The sequence below is a fragment of the Pelodiscus sinensis genome, chromosome 1 (genome assembly GCF_049634645.1).
Source record: "Pelodiscus sinensis isolate JC-2024 chromosome 1, ASM4963464v1, whole genome shotgun sequence".
Classification (NCBI taxonomy): domain Eukaryota; kingdom Metazoa; phylum Chordata; order Testudines; family Trionychidae; genus Pelodiscus; species Pelodiscus sinensis.
In genome coordinates, this window is record NC_134711.1 from 12667419 (window position 1) to 12689711 (window position 22293).

General features: G+C 46.2%; 1 protein-coding gene across 1 annotated transcript in view; it reads left to right on the forward strand.

The window, feature by feature from the left end:
- The first annotated feature begins 335 nt into the window (after nt 1-335).
- Nucleotides 336-22293, forward strand: part of PROSER2 (proline and serine rich 2) — a 39034-nt gene continuing 17076 nt past the window's right edge. Inside the window, exons 1-2 of the mRNA XM_075926006.1 lie at nt 336-644; nt 13706-13933. Coding sequence (XP_075782121.1) covers nt 13799-13933 — 135 coding nt within the window. The 5' untranslated portion in view covers nt 336-644; nt 13706-13798. The remainder of the gene's footprint in view (nt 645-13705; nt 13934-22293) is intronic.

The following is a 22293-nucleotide window of genomic DNA, read 5'->3' on the forward strand; positions in this document are numbered from 1 at the left end:
AGGCAGGAGTGCGGAGTGGCAAGGGGTCCCTGTGTGTGGGGTGGGAGCATGCTGGCTGCCAACCAAACCTGGGGGGGGGGGCTATCAAATAGTCGTGTAGCTGCTAAATTTGATGTGGTTACATGACTATTCGATTACATGTTATCTAACATCGCTAGTAACCAAAGCATCCTCCCATCAGCATACTGGTTAACCCTTGGCATCCCTACTCTATGCTATCCACTGACCTATGAGTGCAATTGATACGCCAGTGGATTTGATAAGGGCGTGGTAACAAGGAGAGTCAGCAAGCGTTCGGCGCCCCTGCGCCTTGGCGAGGTCTGACTTTCCAAGCCAGTCGCTTTTAACTTGCGGCGGGTCAGCAAGACAGACAAGGCGGCCCCCGGAGCGGGGAGGCGGAGCGCCAGAGCTCGGCTTCCAGCCCAGCGAAGCTCGGGCTCAGGACTGCGAGGGGGAAGAGGGTCTCCCGACCCACAGCCGCGGGACCTGTCCCTTTAAACGCGCTGGGGCGTGGGCCGGGCGCAGTGCGCATGAGTCCGGGGCTGGCGAGGCGCGTCCCTGCCCGAGCGGGACTCACAGCAGCCGGGAGGGCTCCCCAGCAGCTGCACCTGCTCGGAGCGCGCGCGTGCGGCGGGGCCGGCCAGGTGAGTGCGGGCAGCTGGCCTGGGTGCTCGGCGCTGTCTGCAGCCAGCCCGGGGCGCGCGGGCGGGAGCGAAAGCGGCTCTGCTCGGGGGCTCCGGCGGGTGTCTCCACCCGCGCCCCTGCCGGGCTCCTCCGAAAGCCTCCCTCCTTCCCCCGCCTCTGCCTTCCCTCTCCCCCCACCGCCTGCCTGGCGGGGCGTCTCGGAGCCGGGGCTTTGGGAGGAGGGAAGCTGCCCGCACGCGGCTTCCTTGCGCCTAATGCTCTGGCCGGGGGGGGCCCGCGTCTCCTCCCGGGTGGAGACCTGCGCGAAACCTACTACGGCTCGTTGCTAGGTTGACCCACTAACCTACATAGGAGGCGCTGAGCATCTCCCCGCGCCCTTGCCTGGGACTTCCAGCCCGCTGTGAGCTTGGCCTGTGCCCACCCCAGGGCGGGTTTCATGGGCAACGAGCCCAAGGTTATCTCCACACCACCTCTTCGGCTGCGGCTCTCCCCGGGCTGCCCTTTGCGAACAGCTGCCTCTCCTGCCGGGGAGGAGGCTGAGTTTATGGTGCTGTTGGTTTGTTTATGCCTAAGGAGCCGGCTTGGGAGAATTGGGAAGAGTAGCAGAGGCGAGCTGTGCGGTGTGTGTTTGGTTTGCGGACTGGTGTCTGTTGTGAAGCCCTTTTGGATCGAGAGAGCCTCTGAAGGCTTCCCGAATCTCAAAGGCTGTGTCTGCTGCTTGCAGGCTGCTTATCACTGAAAATGTTCCCACCCAGCCGCGGGTAGCGCTGCTGCCACTGTGAATCCAGGCAAGACGGTAGGGGGCTGTTGGGCTTGTAAACACCCTGTCTTCTGAACTTGCTAAAAAAAATAAATCAAAACAGGTCTGTGTGATTCACTGCAATAGTGTTAACCGAATGAGTGTAGAGAGTCAATGCAATAAGACAAAGAGGCAAGTGCAGTCGGTGTGTGCGTGCCCCAGAATGAAGCAGGAAGGCTAGGGGGATATTCATGGGAGCTTTTAATACTGCCCAGTATTCTAAGACCTTTTTTATCCAGATGTGGGGAAAGCTTGGTCTACACTATAGTCTTTTGTCAATATAACTAAGTCACTCAGGGGTGTGGAAAAGCCACGCTCCTGAGCGGTACAGGGATACCAGCCTTACTTCTGGTGTGTAATTCCCAGTAGAGATAGTTCTGTTTCTCTTGTGGCATGGCTACTGCCTTTTGGGGAGGTGGAGTACCTGTGCTAGGGGGACAAAAAATAGGGCTATGTAGCACTTTAAAGACTAACAGGATGGTTTATTAGGTGGTTTATTAGCTCTCCCATCAGCATAGATAGCATTTTTTCAGTAAGCAATAGCATGGCACAGCTGCACCCTAAGTCTGGGAGAGCCCCCATGTTCTGCCAGAAGCAATGTTTGGTAGAGGTGGGGGGTTTTTAATGGCTCCCACTGCATGCTACTGAAACGAATTTTTAGGTGGGTATGATGCTGGGGAGAGACTGATCTAATCTCTTTCTCTTCCCCCCCCTCCCCCATTTTTTTAACCCTTGAATTGTGGCAAAATCTCACTTGACTTCAGTGGAAGCAGAATCAGGCCCTAGGATCTGTTACTGGTATCTGCCAAGTACCCCTTGACTTTAGTAGGAGTCAGGATGGCTTGAGGGGAAATGTGTATCTCAGTACCAGCAAGCTGAAAAATCCATTTTCTTGTGGTTAGGCTTATGCTGTAGAAACTACAATTGTTGTTTTCTTACCAATGTTGAAAGTCCCTTTTTATATTATTTATATTGCATCTTGAAGCCAGAGGTGAGATCAGGGTCCTATTTTGCTGTGTGCGGTACACATACTAACAACTTACAAACTAAAAACATGAGACCGCTGAGAAGGCAAAGAGGCGCAGAAAGGTGAAGTGACTCGCTCAAGATAAAATTCTTCACTTTTTGGGTGCCTTTTTGCCCCTCCTCCCCATTTTGCAAAACAATTGCAGTTAGGAACCAAAAATTCAGAGCAACTTTTGTGCAAGTGAGGAGAAGGAAAGGAAAGATTCCCACCCTCCTCCCCCAAACCCGCTTACAAAAGCGTAAGTCATGTTCTTAAAAGCTTGTGCATTTTCTGGCTTAGGCTAATAAAAGGTATTATTTTAAGACTCTTTGTACAGATCCTTGGCAAATGCAGCCCAGGAGATACAATTTCTATATCGAATAGGCAGCAAATCTTAGTTCCATTTTACACAGCAGTAAGTTAGTAGTGAAAAACTTGTGAAAGTATTTTCTTAACATAGATCTGAAACCAGAGGTAGGCTCAGATCACATTTCAGTAATAGAATAGATATTTCCAGATTAAAGCAGCAAGGGTCTGATTTATGTTCTTCACAACTAAGTGTACAGGGATAACAATTTTAAATTAGGGTTGAGATGCTGTACTGACTAGCACTAAAAGTAACCTCTGAGATCTGAATGGGAGAGGGGGGGATTCTTTCTTTGTATCTCTGAATAGTCAGTTTTCACAGTTCTCCTTATATAGTCCCTGTTTTCTCTTCTTGCTTGTGAGGGTGCTTCAGAGAAAAGTAGTAACCAGATACCTACCATTAAACTGCCTGGTATCTGAAACCTTTTTTTAAATTGACTATTTCCAGTTATTGTCCTTCCAGTCATGTGAATAATGTCAATAGGCAGGAGCCTTAAGAAGCCAATTGCCCAGTATGCTCTAAAACCCTAATACATTTTGTTAGTGTTTAAAGTGCTACTGGGCTCCTTGTTGTTTTTCTGAAACACTTACCCGGCTACCCCTCTGAAGCCAACACTATTCTGTTCTCAGAATGTATTTGACAATTTGCAGTTCTTGTTCTTCGCCAATTTCTGCAGTTCCCTCCTAGATAGGTAGGCTGTATTGTGTTTTGCTTTACACTGGTGATGATGAGATAATCACTGCTAAGGTTTCTGTCATGGTTATTTTTAGTAAAAGTCAGGGACAGGTTGTGGGCAGTAAACAAAAATTTACAAAGCCATTGACTTCTTGTGACTTTTATTAAAAATAATGGAGGAGGGGGACACTGTGGCATGAGTGAAGGCTGCGGGAGATGGGATCCCGAATACCACTGTAGTGAGGGGTAAGGCTGGCATCCACTGCCCTTAGGGCTCGAGGCTTTGGGGTCTCCCTGTCTCCTACAGGGGCATGGGGCTACAGTGCCTGCAGCTGGGAGGTGTGGGGGACCCCCTGTCACTCTGAGGCAGAAGCAGCAAATGTCTCAGACTCTAAGTCATGGAATCCATGACTTTCTTTATCTCTGACACTTTATCCTTAATCACTTAAAAAAAACCAAGGAGTCCTGCTACAGGACTCCTCATTTTTGCAGATAGACTAACATGGCTACCTCTCCGAGACTTCATAATCACTTAACCCTGCTCACAAAACAGAGGAACAAATCCTTAATGCAGCCTGTTGCCTCTGTTGATGACTTTTGGCATGCCAACCTGTTGCATCTATCCTACCATTTACTATAGCCCTTCTTGAGACAAAGCATTCCCACTCCTTTGCACTGCACAACTGTCTACACACTCCCTACTAAGTTGCAACATTCACAAGAGATTGCAAACTCCATGGTTAGGCTGTGACATAGTGATGGTGTAACGGGCTGCATAGGTGTTGGACAAAAATTCTCCTGCCTTCCTAAGTAGAAAGCAATTCACCTGTGATCTGTACAGCAGTGGGATCAAAGTTACAGGACCCTGCACCCCCATGAGGTCACACTTGTAGCAAAAGGGAAGTAGGCTAATTCAAGAAAAACCTGCACTTTTAATTGTTTGTATTCTGTGCAGTTCCAAAGCATAAGTCACCTTACTAAGCATCCAGTTATCAGAGAAGAAGTGCAAACTAATTAACTTTTAAAGTGCTCTTAAATTCCTCTCCTGGCAATTTTCATAAGAATGTTTAAAGACTTGGGAGAGGTCAGTCTTAGGGCATATTTAACACTTGATAGAAAATGGGTCTAGACAGACACTGGTGTTGTATCCAGTACTTAAGTAGTCACAGATCATCAAATCTCAACCACAACTGGGCAGTGAGAGCCTTATCATTATCCTCCTGTAAGAAGCTAATGGAAAAGTAACCACTTGTCATCAGTTCAAGCTTTATTTTTAGGTAGGGTGGGGAAGGATTTCATTTCTGCAAACACATGGGAGTTTACAGCACTGTTTTCCTCTGCTTGTTTAACCTGGTCGGTTGTGCACAAGCCTTTCCCACTTGTTTTATTTGGCGTAGGGTAGATAAAGTTGCTTTCATATGGCATGGTCTAGCTAAATCATATTGATTTTGCAAGTTACAGCTGCAGTTACTCACAAGCAGTAAAGCAAAGACTGGGACCAACTGGCTTTTTAGAACTGATAGGGAACAATGTTCGCTTGAATTTGTGCCTAATCTTGTGCACCCTTCTCTCCTGGTGAAATGAGGGTTAAGTCTGTAACCAGTATTGTACTATGTTCTGAACAGCTCGCTTACCTGAGGCTCTTGGGGCGATATTTCCAAAACAATAATTGCATGGAATGCAGTACAGATTTCTCATCTTGGGGTTGGTTTGGGTATCATACCTTTATAACTGAGCAGTTTAACAATCTCCTATTGTTTGGCAAATATTCTGAAAAGTGTGTTCTTTCAACAACAACAACAAAAAGCCTTCTCTTGGAAATCCAGAAAGACTGGTTAAGAAATGAAGACAACATCAAACTCACTTTTTTTTAGCATCCTGAGACAGATTAATTTGGTCAAAGATGTAACCTTAGCCGTTGATATGAAATGAAACAAAGCAAGGCGACAAAGTATTGTGCACACTGAAGTGAACTATTGTTTGGGGGTGTATGTTAGAGGCAATCACAAACTAACAGTTCCTTTTTTTTTTTTTTTTTTTAAATTGGGTTCCTTTCTCTCAATTTTCCTTTAGGCTCAGATTTCAACAAAGCACTAGAACACATGCTTGAAATCCCTGTGAAGTCAATTGGATTCAAGCGAATGCATTAAGTGCTTTTCTGAGCTGGTGCTTCACTTGTCTGGGTGTTTTACGGCCATATGTACACAAGATTAATTATTGTAGCGTTGTCAACTCTTGTGACTTTTTTTCTGCGGATGCAAGAAATGCCCCTCCCCTCCCCTCCCCTCCCCTCCAAATGTTAGGTATGACAACAGAAACACTTCTGTCTGCATAGCTGCATCTGTGCTGGGGGGTTGGTCAGCATAACTGTGTTGGGGGCGGGGGGAGTTTCCATATCCCCTAGCTTACATAGCTATACTGGCATTAGTTTTCAGTGTATACCAGCTGTGTGTTAGAACAGCAAGAACAAGTTTTTGGCCAAACACTGCTCACCTGGTTTTTGTGGGTGAGATCGTACCATAATAGAAGAGCATTTTAAATGGGGGGGGGAGGGGAAATATGTATTAGCACTTCTGTCTATCTTTGAATAGTTAGGGGACAGCATTCACCATAGTATTTAGGTTATGACATTTCATGGTCATAATCTGATTTGACCCTATCCAAGGCCCTGACCAAACATAGATTAAGCACACTTTCCCAGTGCGGATAAAAAAATGTATTGTGTTGGTGTGGACAAGCCCTAGCAATGAGATTTGTGGCTAACTGGGGTGTGACTCTACCTGGCTCTAGCCTGCTGCAGTCTGACCACTTGGATCCCGCTGACATGCATTAATAGTTTGTTTGAGTGCTTTCAGGTAGTCCTGTTTCAATAAGAGCATGTTGATCTAGTCCTAATTTAAACATGGGCAGTCAGTGCTTGGAGCAAGGGCAATGTGTGAAGAGACCCCCTCCACCACCACAGGTAGGGTTGCCAGGTAGACCCTGCCAAAAAACTGGACATGCTTAATCGGCATGGGGGGGAGGGAGGGGAAAACTGGCCTGGAGGAGGGCGGGGCTGGCTGGTAGGTGGGCGGGACGGGAAGCAGCGCTGGCAGGGGAGGGTCTGGGGGCCGCGGGGCTAGATGGGAGGAAAGGGGGGGGATGGGAAGCAGAGTTGGGGGGGGCTGGACAGGAGGAGAGGGGGGCCAAGAAGCAGATCTGGGGAGAGTCAGGGGCTGGACAAGGGGGGGGGGGCAGAGGAATGGGGGGTGGGAAGCAGGCTGAGGGGGGGGGTGTGCAGCCACTGACCACAGCCAGAGTCCTTCAGACTGTGCCCCCAGCAGGCATTCCCTTTAGTTGCAAGCAGAAGCCGGGCGGGGGTGGGGCTGGGAGTCACTCCCCCTGCCTGGCTTCTACACTCAACCAGAGGCTCCCAGCTGGGAGGCGGGGTTGAGAATGGCACAGGGAGCCTCTGGTCGCGCGGGCGGGGTGAGTGTCTGGGAGTCCTGGCCCCATCCCACCCGGCTTTTGCGTGTGACCACAAGCTCGTAGCACCAATTGTGGCCCGGCCTCCCAGTCGCTCCCCTGCCCCTACCAGGCTTCTGTCCGGCGCCCAGCCAGGAATTTAGAAAATACCGGACATTGCACATGTCCGATATTTTCTGAATTTTTCTACCAGACAAACGGTGCAAATACCAGACTGTCCGGCAGAAAACCGGGGACCTGGCAACCCTAACCACAGGGGACATCCCAGCTACGCCCTGGAGCAGCACGGAGGGAGGGAGGTGGAGCGGGCAGAGAGCTGCCTTAACCCTGATGCTGGCATGTCTCTCCTGCCCTTTGGAGACAAGGGGGCAGTGGGTCTACATGCACTGCCCAGGGCAGAAGCAGTGTGCACTGTGCCGCCTCCCTCTCAACAGGGGCTCACAGTGACCTACCAAAAGCTGCCCGCTTCTGGGAGCAGCGTGGGCCTGCCTGCCCCAGCCCTACTGAGCAGCCACCTTTTGGAGGCACCCCTGTTGTTGGGGCCTCTTAACACTCTGGGGCAGGGGGCGGTGGCGGGAGGAGTACAATGGTAAATCTATTCCTGGTAACTGAGCTAAATGGTGTGATCATGCAGGTCCAGGACTTTGCTGTCATTCTTCACCAAAATAGTTTTACTGGAAATACACCAAAACCCACCAGAATGTATTCCAGTTGTGCTCTTAAAATAGCTAGTATGTGATACTCTTTCCCTTTAGAGAAGAGGAAGAGAATGTGGGCTTAGAACTCTTCAGGGTTCTAGAATACTGTCCTGACTGGGTGGGAAATTTTAGTTTTGATCCAAAGAGTTTACGGCTTCTTGGTTATTTGCAGAATATGAGATTTATATATAATACAGGGAAGGGGACGGTACAGCAACACTCTATTTAAAATGTTGATAACTTTCTGAGAATCATGACCATAATTTATTCAATCTATCATGCTGGCTGTGTAAGTGATCCTTCCAAAATGGAACGCTTCCAAATGTAGAGGGTAGCACTGTTCCAAGCTTGCCTATTAAGCTCTCAAATGAAATGGCTCTAGTGATTTGCTAGCAAGTACAGTAAACTTCCGATAATCCGGCACCTTTAGACCCAGGGGGTGCCAGATTATCAGATCTGCTGGACTATCGGAAGTGGGGGCTATGAGGGGGGATGCGAAAGCGGTGCTTTGGGACCAACCTGGCAGCACCCCAGCTGCTCTGCCCCAGGCGTCCCCAAGTCAGCTGCTGCTGAAACTGACCAGCAGCTGATTCTGGGAAGCCCGGGGCAGAGCAGCTCCAATTGTCTGGCTGCCTGGAGCACTTTTGCTAGTCCGGCACCACCTGGAACCCGGGAGTGCCAGACCACTGGATGCCGGACAACTGGAGTTTTACTGTACGTCATTCAGGTCCCCTGGTGTAAAAATTCTCTCTCTTCTGGTTGCTAAACTTGGAGAGAGAGAGAGAGAGAGAGCGTTCACAGGTGCTAAAAATGTGTCCTCCTGGAATGAAAGACCACTCCTTAATCTATGGCAATTTTCCATAATTTCTCTGAGTGTGCATGTTGGGAAAATTAAAACTGAACTCAGTCTAAAATTATCAGTCTGTTAAAAATTACCGTTGATTAAAATCCCCATCTAATGACTAAATTGCTGCCAATGGCAACTATATTCAAAGAGCTTGGGCCTCATGCAGTGACTAGCCTTAGGCCCTTGGGCAACTGCCCTGTTTTGTGCCCCCCCCCCCCTCTCTCTCTCTCTCTCTCTCTCTCTCTCTCTCTCTCTCTCTGCCCCCCCCCCCCCCCCCCCCCCCCCCCGCAATCAGGCAAGCCTGACTAGGATTATTTGAAAGCTGCATAAGTGAAAATTAGAAATTGGGGACTTAGTTTTCCTAAGAGCAAATTCCATCAGTATTTTCAGACGTACTTTTCTGCTGCCTGGCCTGAAGTGGTCCAAATATTGCACTGATAGGAACAGTCTTCCACCACTGATTCAAGTAAGGGCATTGCATTGAAATGCTTGTAGTGTGTCCATAATTAGTGTGTGAGGGTAGACAAGAAATAAATCCTGTTGTGAACAGTTTACATTTTTAATGCATTTTTGAAGGTCAGGAAGAGCAGCTTCCTATTAACCTGCTGTTTCATTTCTCTGACGATGGTTTTTATTTTGAGCCTGGCTGGTTACCTTGACAATCCTATTGGACCATACCATGGGGGGCAGAGGGTGGTTGTTTTGAAGCTCACTTGGAGTTTAGAATACAGGGGGCTAAAGTCATAAAACTGCTATTGCTCGCTAGTGATGGAGTACCAGGACCTGAAACGATTTTGGCATTATGCAAGTCCAAGAAAGGAATTGTTCTGTAAAACTACACCACTGGTACAGTAATGCTTGGAAGCCTGTTGAGATCAGGTCCTATGGTGCTAGGTGCTGTACAAAACCATGTCAGGGAGGGGCTGTTTCCTGCTAGGCATAAATTCTAAAGTGACTTACACACAGTGGAGGCCAGGGTGGGAGAAAGGCAGAGTTACCCTTCTCCTACAGATGGGTACAGGAGAGCAAATGGACTTGCAGGTCAGCGCTGTGCTCCCAGAAGGGGCGGGGCCTTGGGCAGAAGAGGAGGGGATGGGGCATCCAGCCCTCAACATCCTCTGCCTGGGGCATGCCATGTGGGTTTAAAGGGCTGAGCCCTTTTGAATCACTGGGCCCTGGGGCAACTTCCCCCTTTGCCCTTCTTGTCAGTGGGCCTGGATGGGGTTTTGAGGTCCAGAGAGACTGAATGATTTGTCCAGAATCACGCACAGTCGGTGGTAAAGCTGAGTATTGACCCCACTCTAGTGCCTTCACAACAGGTGTTACCTTTTCCACTCCCACCCTGCACTGCCCTCAGTCCTAGGCCAAAAGGATGTAGCACCAAATCTTAATACATTGCCATGCTGGGTAATTGCTTGGTTTAAAGCTCTCTGTCTGGATTCCTTTTTCTACTCTGTTAGGAACTTCTTCTAATACCCTGTGTGCTGTGTCTTGTTCTTTGTCCCTTTCTTAATGATTCCTAACATTGTGCAGCAGCAGTCAAAAAAGTAAACATTTAGTAGATTTTCAGTGTAAACATTTGGAGGCTCTTTGCTGAGCCTCTCTGGTGATATGAGCCACATCAGTTCCTAGACAAACAATGAACATGGTGACCTTTTGTCACAAATGGAGCACTGTTGTGAAAATGCAGGTGTGTGGGAAAAGGTCAGCAAAAAGCTTTCAGGTTAGGATACCAGAAAAACCTGGGCTCACTGAAAGACAATGTTGACCAATGGAACCAATTTAGTGTTTCTGTACGTTCAACCCATGACTCTCCTACGTGAACATTACAGGGAGATGTTCAAAGGCACAAATGGGAAGTGTAGGCTGGCCTCGCTATAAGTCCAAGATACGTTCAAAAAAACTTGGACTTATAGCAAAACAACTTAAAGCGTGGAATTTTTTTCCCCTACGGCTGATTTCCATTTGCGCAAATTGGTTGGGTCTGGGGTTTTTTGTTCATCTTAAGAGTGGGGAATAGGAGGACTTATAACACATTAGTTCCTACAAATGTCAACAACTTTAGTGCAGAACAGATGTATACCGGGGCGACTTATAGCAGGGACACCCTGTAAGCAACCTGGGAAGCAAACCTCTCCTTCTTATAAAGCAGTATCTTTAAAGATGATGGGTGAAATCCTTGCCCCATTGAAGTCATGGGAGTTTCCCAATGGAATTCAACAGAGCCAAGAATTTAACTTAGTTACCCTTTACCAAATGCTGCTGCCCACCATGTGAACAGTCTAGTGCTTACTCTGAAGATGGTGCTGAGGAGTCCAGGTAATGGCACAGAAGCATTCTTCTGTCATGCTACTTGTTTGAATTCAGAATAGTAATAGAAATGTAGCAGTGTTATCTCTCTGGAGCCTGCATAGGCAGAAATGAGAACATTAGGAGCTACAGCAGTGTTAAAAATTTTTGATCATAGTCTTCACAGTATAAGTGTATGAAACAGTGACTGTGGGCATTTATTTGCGCAAGTGCTGCTACAAAAAAGCTGTGCTTGCAAGATGATGCATCTGATCTTTGTGACTCTGGATTGCAGTATAGTTAGAGGTAGGCCCAAGAAGACAAAGTAGGAAGCATTAATTCCAATGGAGAGGTGGCTTTCAAAGTCTCCAGAGTAAATCATAACTCTTAAATGAAAGAGCTGCTCTTGCAAGCAACAATAAATACTTTAGCGTGGTTCAGCATGGTGGAAATTCACTGATCTGTTTCATTTGTACACCTAAGATTGTCTGGATCTCAGCCTAGCTACATTGTGTGGGAGCCGTCCTACAAGACACGTGATGGCATAGTTATGACAGCATTCATAAAGACCTTTTTCATAGCATTTTGCCAGGATGAAGCGATCAGAAGAACGGCATTGTCGCAGAGTAATGATGGATGTTGTTCTGAATGTGACATGCCACTTGGCTGACTAAGAGGCCAAAAAGGGTGTTGGTTTCTGAGAGTCATGCTTCTGTTGGGGGAGGGGAGGGGGAAGAGAGAGAAGTAATCCAGTGGAACTGGAAATGTAACCAGAGCTCCCTACTTCCCACTCGTTTTGCCCTTGAGGAATCAAACTATGAGAATGCAAATTCTTCCGGCTAGGGCCTGTCTCATTCTATGTTTGTATGGGGTTAGCATGGTAGGGTCCCATTTTCTATGGCCCCCTGGGCTCTGCTGTGTAACAGGTGATAGTGACTGAGACGTGTTAGCACTAAATATGAGCCCAATGTACTGAGAAATTGTTACCGCTGTACAGAATATGTAATTATTGCCTATGACTGGGGCACGTGTAGGAGAGAAAGACAGTGGATCAGAAAAGTATGTGGTACTACACGTGTATCATCCTGCTATTAAATATGTTTGAGCAGAGAGAGGAGACAGGCAGGCAGAGTGGGGAAGTGACTCATGCTGCTAGTGAGGGCTGTCTTTAGGATGCTTTATCTTCACGTTAATGTTTGGGGTTGAAAAAAGGTTGGGTGGAAGGGTTAGTTTCCTTAAGCCTTGCATTTAGGACAATTGTTTATCAGCCAGATGCTGTGGAACTGAAATCTGGGATGGCTTGAAAGCTCTTGTACGTGTTTTTTATTCCTATAAGCCTGTTTTCCTCCCTTGGAATATACATCTTTTTGAATGACCACGAATAAAATTAAATTAGAGCCAGAGGCTCTCTGTGGTTTGAAGTGCAATTTCATTCTGAAATGTGACTGTAAAAAGGGTACCTACCTGTTCACTCCCCAGATGTGTTCCTTGAATGTAATCAGGCTTGCATCTGTTCACATGCTCGACAAATGAGCCAGCCCTGTGGAGCTAAGAGATGGAACTGGATTCCATTCCCCTTACACATCTTAGGAAACAAAAATTATTCCCTTCAAGCCCCTGAACGTAATGAGTTGCACAGAGTTTACTGAAGAGGTAATAATTTGGAATGCAGAATCTGATTAGTAGTAGTAGTGATGTGTGATAATACTAGTAATAGAAAACCCAGACTGAGTTTATAGGACTGGTAGTTATGTAATGTCCACACTGACAGAGGCCATCTGATCTGTAAGTCACTAAGATGGATATGATACCCCTCTATTCCATGTGTGTTAAAGTCATCATCTAGATTAAAACTCTGTTTTAAGATGCACATAGTTGGTGGAACTCCTTTGTCCTGCAAAGTGGTTAAAGATTTTCCTGATCATAGACTTCCTCGCAATTGTCACAGGCAGTCCCCGGGTTACGTACAAGATGGGACTGTAGGTTTGTTCTTAAGTTGAATTTGTATGTAAGTCGGAACTGGTACATATTGTACCCCAGGTGTCCCCGATTCAGCCGCTGCTGAAACTGACCAGCAGCTGACTACAGGAAGCCTGAGGCAGAGCTGCTTTGCCCTGGGCTTCCTGGAATCAGCCGCTGATCAGTTTCAGCAGCAGCTGACTTGGGGACACCTGGGGTAGAGCAGCTGGGGTGCTGCCAGGTTGGTCCCCGCAGCGCTGAGATGCGGCGCTGTGGGGACCAACCCGGCAGCACCCCAGCTGCTCTGTCCCAGGCGTCCAGATTCAGCCGCTGTTGAAACTGACCGGCAGCGGCTGAATTGGACACGTCTGCCCCAGGTGTCCCCAAGTCAGCCGCTTCTGAAACTGACCAGCGGCTGACTACAGGAAGCCCGAGGCAGAGCTGCTCTGCCCCTGGCTTCCTGGAATCAGCCGCTGATCAGTTTCAACAGCGGCTGACTTGGGGACACCTGGGGCAGAGCAGCTGGGGCGCTGCCGGGTAGGTCCCCGCAGCGCCGCACTTCGGTGCTGCGGGACCAACCCGGCAGTCCCCCAGCTGCTCTACCCCCGGTGTCCTGATTCAGCCGCTGCTGAAACTGATGAGTGGCGAGAAAAGCCTGGTCTGCTGGGGGGGGAGGCGCGCACTAGCTGTGCCCCCACCCCCCAGCAGACTAGGGAGACGTGGAGTGGCTTTTCTCGCCGCAGAGGATGCGGGTGGCGGGACTGCCGTGGCGTGTCTCGGTGGTCTGCTGGGGGGGGGGGCGCGCAGCTAGTTCGGGGTTCCCTCACCCCGTTCTTAAGTAGGGATCCGACGTAAGTCGGATCCACATAACCCGGGGACTGCCTGTATTTACCTTCCCTGCCATTTAAATATTTTAAAAATGAAATCTACACTAATACAATTTCTCTACTTACAGAGCTGAATGCAGTGAGAAGCCCCACTGAAGACACCGACTGCTTTCTGTACTGCGTGACAAACTGGCATTGGAGTGCTCGTTCTTTGGGGTGGGATGCCTAGAAATGTGATGTTGGACTTCGCTGAAATGGCATCTGAAGTCTCGCCAAAGTGCAGACTCGAGAGCTTTGAAAGAAGTGGGAGCTTGGAGAGTCGAGGCAGCCACTCTAGGTGCAGGAATTTTACTTTGGTGAGTGCTTTATCTAGATAAACTTTAGCTTGCTTTACATAGTGTAGTGTGTTTTGCATCTTTATGGACTCCTCATTGTTTTTTGCAGATACAGGCTAATAAGGTTACCCCTCTGAGTCTTTTTTTTTTTAATATATATATATATATATATATATATATATATATATATATATATATATATATATATATATATATATATATATATATATATATATATATATAATGTGTCAAGCGTCAGTGACATGAGTCCTGTATTATTGTGATTTTTAGCCCTACATAAATTTGAAGGCCGGAAGTAACTCTGTTGCTCCTTCAGTCTGATTTTTGTTTTTTCCTGCTGGTGGCACAGGCCAGAGCTCAGTGAAATATCCTATTTTATTTCATTCACAAAGCTGAAATAACCATGGGCTACTGTGATCAAATCACATTGCAAACTTCCCTAGTCTGTTCTCCCCATTTTACCACCACTGATTTGGAATCACAATTGACTTGTTCAAAATTTAGACATTTCCTTTGAACAAAAGATATTGGAGGCGTTTCCCGTTTCCCAAAGCAGATTAGCTTTGAGAATAACCATCAGTAAGCTACTGAGTACTTGACTGTAGATAATCTCCTGTGTTCTGTTTCCTATTAGATTAGGCACTGCCACTAGCTGCACTCACTCATCTTAATATAATTTGGTGTGTAATGAATACATGGCTATCTTCACATGAATGCTTGTGTGTCATCATTAAAATAGCACGTGAGTAATTGCTGAATGTGCAAGGCATGAGTCTTGCATCCTCCAATTAGTGACTGGATAGTAGCCAGGAAAGGGATGGAGTCCTCCTTTCACACTTGAGTCCATGAGTCAGTACTCCTGAGAAGGCATTGTCTGCCTCTCAGAAGCACTAAGCACCCAGGCTTCCAGGTGTCCAACTGGGCACCCAATTCAGCAGCAGCTTTTAGGAAACGAAACCCAACAGGTGTCCACATCGTGTCACATCTATATTTTCAGTGTCAAGATGTGACATCAGCCATCTTTTGAATGACGTTCATCTAAGTGGGGGTATGTCTACACTACACTTTTTTTTTTTCCAAAAAAAAAAAAAGGCTTATGTCCACGCTGCAATCGCGTTCTTTTGGAAGAAAATTGAAAGAACAGAGGGGTTTTTCCAGCATTGGTATCCTCATTCTACGAGGAAGAAGCCTTTTTCCGAGAGAGCTTTTTGGAAAAGTGTGTGAGAACGGGGAAGAGGGAATTCTTTTGGAAGAAGAGGAAGAAGCACAGGTGCCCTGGTGGCCACTCCGTCCATAGTAATCGCAGTTTAAATGCAAGAGAGCGTCCAGTCAGTGTGGACACTATCTCTTGAAAAAGCAGATTGCTTTTTCGATGCTCTTTGGCAGTGTGGATGCTCTTTCGGAAGAAGTTTTTTCGGAAGATCTCTTCTAGAAAAGCTTCTTCTGAAAGACGCCTGCAGTCTAGATGTAGACATGTGTTTTGTCTACATGATAGGTTGGACTCCTCTGCTGTCTTGGTGTTCCAGTATGTAATGAGGGGAGTTTTGTTTTTTGTGCCGAACTCTTCAAGAATAAAAAGCTGGCTATTGATGGAGGACTTCCACCAGCATCTTGTATCTCTCAGCTGTTGAAGCTCATGGAAACATTAGTGCCTTTTCTGAAGGCCATCCTGTGTAGTTTGGGTGGCTTTTTCAACCATATGCGGCGGGGAAGATGAATTAAAGTGTGACAAGTTTCTTGAATTATATCAACAAACTCTTATCTTTAAATAGATGTTGTTATTGGAGTGGCATAGTAGATAGAGGTCAGAGCTTAAGGAAGAAATTTGTAACAGGATAGGCCTTCTACACTAGGAAAAGAAATCCTGTTTTTAGCTCTGTGGAAGTGAATGGGAATCCACCACCTATATTTCAATATAGCCGGAAATAAGTTACTGCTGGTATTCAGTCCTAAAGACTGCTGCAATTAAATCCTGTGTAAACAAGAGGGTGGTCTGTAGAGGGGCTGTCATGGGAGGTCTTGCCTGATTAGAGTTTGGGTCTGTCTCCGTAGGAATCAAGTCTTTAGTGCTAAGCTTCTACCCCCTCTTCACAATCTGACAAAATAAGTCCATTATACTTGTGGTTGCCATGTTTCTAGATGCTGATGACTGGACCCCGGAGGCCCTGCCGCCGCCTTTGCCTTTTTTTTGCTCCATTTCCCATCACTTACTGGAGCCTGCCTGCAAGTAGGAGGTGGCCCCAACTGAGCCGAGAGGGGGCTGGTGTGGGTTAATGATCCGGCGCTACTCCCATGCTCCAGTAACCAGACTGTTGGTTTGCGTGCTGTTTAGGATTGCCAGGTCCCGAAAACCAGTTACCTGGTTACCCTAATTCTATTGTTAGCCTGTGCCATATGGCTAGCTATGCTTTAAAAACTTCTCCAGAGCAAAGATTGGAATTTCTTGAATATGCTTCTTCCATAAGAAATTGGAGAAGATCCAGAGAAGAGCAACAAAAATGATTAAAGGGCTAGAAAACATGATTAAAGGGAAGACTGAAAGAATTGGGCTTGTTTGGTTTGGAAAGGAGAAGACTGAGGGGGGACATGATAGTGGCTTTCAGGTATCTAAAAGGGTGTCTCGGAGAAAGGGGAGGGGGGAAATTGTTCTCCTTGGCCTCTGAGGATAGGGCAAGAAGCAATGGGCTTAAACTGCCGCAAAGGAAGTTTAGGTTGAATGTTAGGAAAAACTTCCTAACTGTCAGGGTGGTTAAACACTGGAATAAATTGCCTAGAATGGTTGTGGAATCTCCATCTCTGGAGATATTCAAGAGCAGGTTAGACAAACACCTGTCAGGGATGATACAGACAGTGCTTGGTCCTTCCATGAGGGCAGGGGACTGCACTTGGTGATCTCTCTTGGCCCCTTCCAGTTCTAGTGTTCTATGATTCTATGATGTGTATATTTATCAGTTGAATTCTCAGTTGTAAGTGCATAACAATAGAGCTTTTGCAATCTGTTAAATGGAGAGAATGGAGTAACTCTTTCCTTACAGGAAATGAAGATGAAAGAAGATCAACCAATGCTTAACCTTATTGCAATATTCCGCTGGATCTTACTTAAAATTAAAGCAAGTCCTTCATCCTTCAGCATAATGAGGATTCTAGTTAGAAATGTGACAATCCTACTGCTCATCCCAGTGTGTTTTTGTATGAGAGTCTCCTTAAGGGGTGCTCTTCCTCCCAGACAACCCAATTCCTTCTGTGGTCTTTAAGCCAGTCCTGTCCTTCCTTCCTCATTTACAAAGTGAGAATAAATAATACCGACCCCACCCTGGTGTTTGTAAAGGGATGAGTGGGGGGATGAGGAGAAAAGCACAGCCAGCATGTTTGACTTCCCTTCCAGTCCATATTAAGGCACTGTCTAACCACCTCATCGCTACATCTTAACATATTCCTACCAATGTTAGTCATCGGTAGCTGCTTTCTGTTGGCATTGCAATCTGTAGTTACTACAAGGCAGATCATTAAGTTTAAAGATTACTAAGAGCATTCGTCAGCATTAATGAGTTTCTGTTTATCTAGACACAACACAGGGAGTCAGGGTCACTTTTGCTTTGCAGAGCCTTTGAGAACTAGAAGTGAAAGTATTGAATAAGTTTTTTTCCCACTCAGCTGGTTGTAAGGAATGGGCCCTCCTATCTCTAGGTGTCTGAACTCCATGCAGTTGGCAGGTGTAACCTTTGGATGAGAGATCTCTATGGAATTCAAACAAACACACAAAAACAATAGCATGTGCAAACAGCTGAATTCACTCGGGCATATGATGGCTGCTCAGAGGGAGTCTGACATGGTAGCTTAAACACAACAGCAAACTGTCTACACTAGTGTGGCAGCTGTAAAATTGTACCAGTGCTAAGATTTGGAAGAGGGACTAAAATCTCAGTGTTCATAAGGCCCATGTGCCAAAGTGTAAGAAGGGATCGCTGGCAAGAATCTGTTGCTACTTTAGCATATTTAGGAAGGCTTAGAAATGTGATCTGCATGTTCATGCTCTGAATTAATACATTTAAACTACACATACTCTTATGTTGACTAGAAAAAAAAGCTGTTTTCCATGCTGTGTGTTCGTACATTATTTGTTAGGAAAATTCCACTTCAGCCATGGGTTAGCACCACAAACCAAAGTGTGAGTTTCACTTAAAAGTGATCCATCCTACATCCATTAACTTCAGAACTGTGTAAAGTCACATGATTGAAGGAAGGAAGTTTGCACACAGGTCTGTGGGCATGAAAAGTGACTGTGGCAGTGTCTAAACTGATCTCCTTGTCTGAACAAAAGCTGAACATTCAACCGACAAAAGCATTCTCAGTGGAGTGAAGAAGCGCCCCTTCTCGATGTATGGAATCACTTGCATGGCTCTAAAAAGAGTGGGGAAACTAAAATATTCAGTTCTACTCTATCTTGATGCCTTATCCCATATTATAAATTTAGAGCAAGCTCCCTTTCATTTGACTGGCTCTTTTATGCAGCTAATAAAACAAGTGCAGTTCAATCAGGCTGTGTGTTCTAATTTGGAATCAGTGAGGATAAAATGAGGCTGTGGATTTTTCAAACTAGGTGCTTATGCATCAGTGTCTTAACATGCAGGTTGGTGGGCTTAACCAGCAAGCCCTCCTTTTTCAGTGTTGTAATTGTACTTGTGGGTGCCAGGTGCTGACCCCTTTTGAGGAGGCTAGCCCCCTGACTCTGGCCCTTCTGCCTGTGTGTAGCCCCTCCCCTTTCTTCTAACTCTTGTTCCTGGAGCTGCAAGACCCTCTTATCTCTCTGCCTGGAGGAGTCCAGAGTGCCCCTCTAACTTGGAAGAGCCCCAGGCTGGCTAAAGGCCCAAGCATTCTGCCTGGGCCAAATGAGGACTCCTTCCACCCCCAACCTGCCCGGAGGAGCCATAAGCCAGCCACAGCAACACCTATCCTCCCGTGAGCCAAGCCACCCCTGGGGAAAAACCATCTTGTCCTAAAGACATTTTAGATATGGCCACTAAGGAGGCGGTATTTGCTACACAGCTTCCTGGGTTCTTCTGTAATCACTGTGGATTCTAGGGAAATAACTAATGAAGCTGAATACTACATCCTGCTTCCTTGGCCACCTCAGAACCTGCATGGGGTTCAAGCAAAAACTAACCCCACTTCTGGGGATTCAGAGGCAGAGGAAGCTGAGGGTGTCTCTAAAACTACACCCCTCTGCTGACAGAGAGGTGTAGGTTAGGCACATGGCTATCGCAAATGAAGTGGGGATTTAAATATCCCGTGCTTCATTTGAATAGAAATGGCTGCTGCTTTTTGCTGACGTGGCACTTTGCCGGCAAAAAGCAGCAGTCTAGACAGGGATCGGTCCACAAGGAAAGCCTTTTTTGACCAATCCCTTATGTCTTGTGCAATAAGGTTTACAGAATCGGTTGGGAAAGGCTTTCTTTGTGGACCGAACCCCAGCTAGACTGCTGCTTTTTGTTGGCAAAGTGCTGCGGCAGCAAAAAGTGGTGGCCATTTCTATTCAAATGAAGCATGGGATGTTTAAATCCTTGCTTCATTTGCAATAGCCATGTGCCTAATCTACATCCCTCTGTTAGCAGAGGGGTGTGGTTTATACACGCCCTCAGGCTCCCCTGGCCTTACTATGCCCACTGCCCGTGACTGTTCTGTGCTCCCATTTTAGCTGCGAGTGCAGTTGTCATTTACTGAGACAGTACAGAGGATGCCCGAGCATGGCTCAGGTGAGTCGTGATGGTATTGAGATTGTACTAGTGTCTCAGGCCAGGCCTACACTAAAAGGGAAGATCAAATCAAGATACGTAGCTTCAGTATGTTAATTATGTAGCTGGAGGCAAGGTACTTTGTTTCAAGTTTCTCCGCAGCAGGAGGCCGATGGGAGCAAACGCAGCAGTGATCTTTTGTTTAGTGAAGCATGCAGGAGAAAGGTACTGAGGACTTCCTTCCTGTGCTGATTACCCTGTGTGCTGTTAAAAACTTACTGATTTTGGGCAGACTGTGTGTAGCATTCAAACATAAACGAGTGCAACAGACCCTATTGTGTTTCTTTCTTTGGTTCTAGATTGGGTTAGACTTTCCTCCAGTTATGCCAGCATTATCTGCTATTTTTAGAAATACGTTTTGTCCAAATGATCCCATCATGTGGAGCATTTGATCAAGTGCTTGAAATCATCATCCTGGCACTTTGACCAGGCAAGCTGTGAAATATTTGTCCTGAAGTCCGAGGCCTCGATTAGCATTCTACTATCAGTCTACCCTTCTGATGACTTGTTGATATGAATGAACATGAGCATTACATGATATCACTGTAATAGGCATCACAGAAACTTGGCAGAATGGTGATGATCAATGGGACACAGTAATACCTTAGTACGAAATACAGGCAGTCCCCGGGTTACGTACAAGATAGGGACTGTAGGTTTGTTCTTAAGTTGAATTTGTATGCAAGTCAGAACTGATACATATTGTAGGGGAAACTCTAGCCAAACATTTCTCCAGAGCTCAGTTTTATTCTCCCACACCTCACTTCCCTCAGTCCTTTATTCTCAAGCTGAGTTGTCTGCTGAGAAAAGCTGCTCCGCGTCTCCCTGGTCTGCTGGGGGGGCGCTAGCTTCGCATCTCCCTGGTCTGCTGGGGGGAAGCAGCTAGTGCAGGGTTGCCTCACCCCGTTTGTAGGTAGGAATCTGATGTAAGTCGGATCCATGTAACTCGGGGACTGCCTGTACATAGAAATGACAGAATAGATTATGCTAGAATAGTGATAGAAATGTAGCCAGGTAAGTCTGGGGTAGCTGAAGCAAAATACAGGACTAACAAGATGGTTTATTAGATGATGAGCTTTCGTGGGCCAGACCCACTTCCTCAGATCAATATTTGATCTGAGGAAGTGGGTCTGGCCCACGAAAGCTCATCATCTAATAAACCATCTTGTTAGTCTTTAAAGTGCTACATAGTCCTGTAGATTATGCTAGTGAGCTCTCTATGTGAAAGCTGAGTGTCAGATGTGGTAAAAGTCTTAAATGAACAAAACCTAACCCAATCTCTAGGGTTAGAAAGCAGCATGGATAGACCATCACCATCCTGGTCAGGCAGTTAGTAATGAAATACTTAGGAAGATGAGGCACTATAAAAATAAAACTCTATAATAATGGGGGATTTCAGCTGTACCTATGTTGAGTGGGTCCATGTCCTATCAGGACAGGATACAGATACAAAATTTCTTGACACAATAAATGACTGTTTCTTGGCATAACTAGTCCTGGAACCCATAAGAGGAGAGACTATTCTTGATGTAGTCCCAAGTGTATTGCAGGCTCTGGTCCAAGAGATGACCTGATTTGTAAGGCCTGACTATGGGGCCATAATATAACCAACATCCCTGTGGATAAGAATAACACCAAAGAAGCCCACCACCGTAGCACTTAATTTTCAAAAAGGGGGAACTGCACAAAAATGAGGAATCTGGTTAAATAGAAATTAAAAGGCCCCAAAAGTCAAATGCCTGAAAGCTGTATGGAAATGTTTTAAAAGTGCCATAATAAAGGCGCAAATTAAATGTATACCTCAAATTAAACATAGTAAAAAAGGACCAAAAAGTGCCACCATGGCTAAACAATAAAGTACAAGAGGTGGTTGGACACACAAAGGCATCGTTTTAAAAAGTGAAAATTAAATTCTATTGAAGAAAATAGAAAGGTGCACAAGTGCTAGCAGGTCAAATGTAAAAGTATAATTGGGCAAGCCAAAAATAACTTGAAAACCAAGTAGCTAAGGACTCAAACTGTCATCAGTATTTTTTTTAAGTATGTTAGGAGCAGGCAGTCCACAAAACAACCAGTGGGACCACTGGACAATTGAGATTCTATTCTAAAGGAGCATGAGCATTCAAGGAAGATAAGGCAGTAGCAGAGGAACTAAATGTATTCTTTGCATCAGTCTTCATGGCAGAGGATGTGAGGGAGATTCCTAAACCTGAGTGCGTGCTGCCTCCCCCCCCTCCCTTTTTAAATTAATTTTATTTTTTTAAGGTGGCAGTTCTGAGGAACTGTCCCAGATGGTGATCTCAGTCAAGGAAGTTTTGGAACAAATAGATTAACTGAACAGTAATAAGTCACCAGGACCAGATGGTATTCTCTCCAGAGTTCTGAAGGAATTCAAATGTGACATTGCAGAGCTATTAATTATGTATCCAGCTTGATACATACACTATTAAATATTCTTCTATGCCAGATGACTTGAGAATTAACTAATTCAGGGACGGTACTTGGTCCTGCCGCGAGGGCAGAGGACTGGTCTCGATGACCTCTCAAGGTCCCTTCCAGTTCTATGGC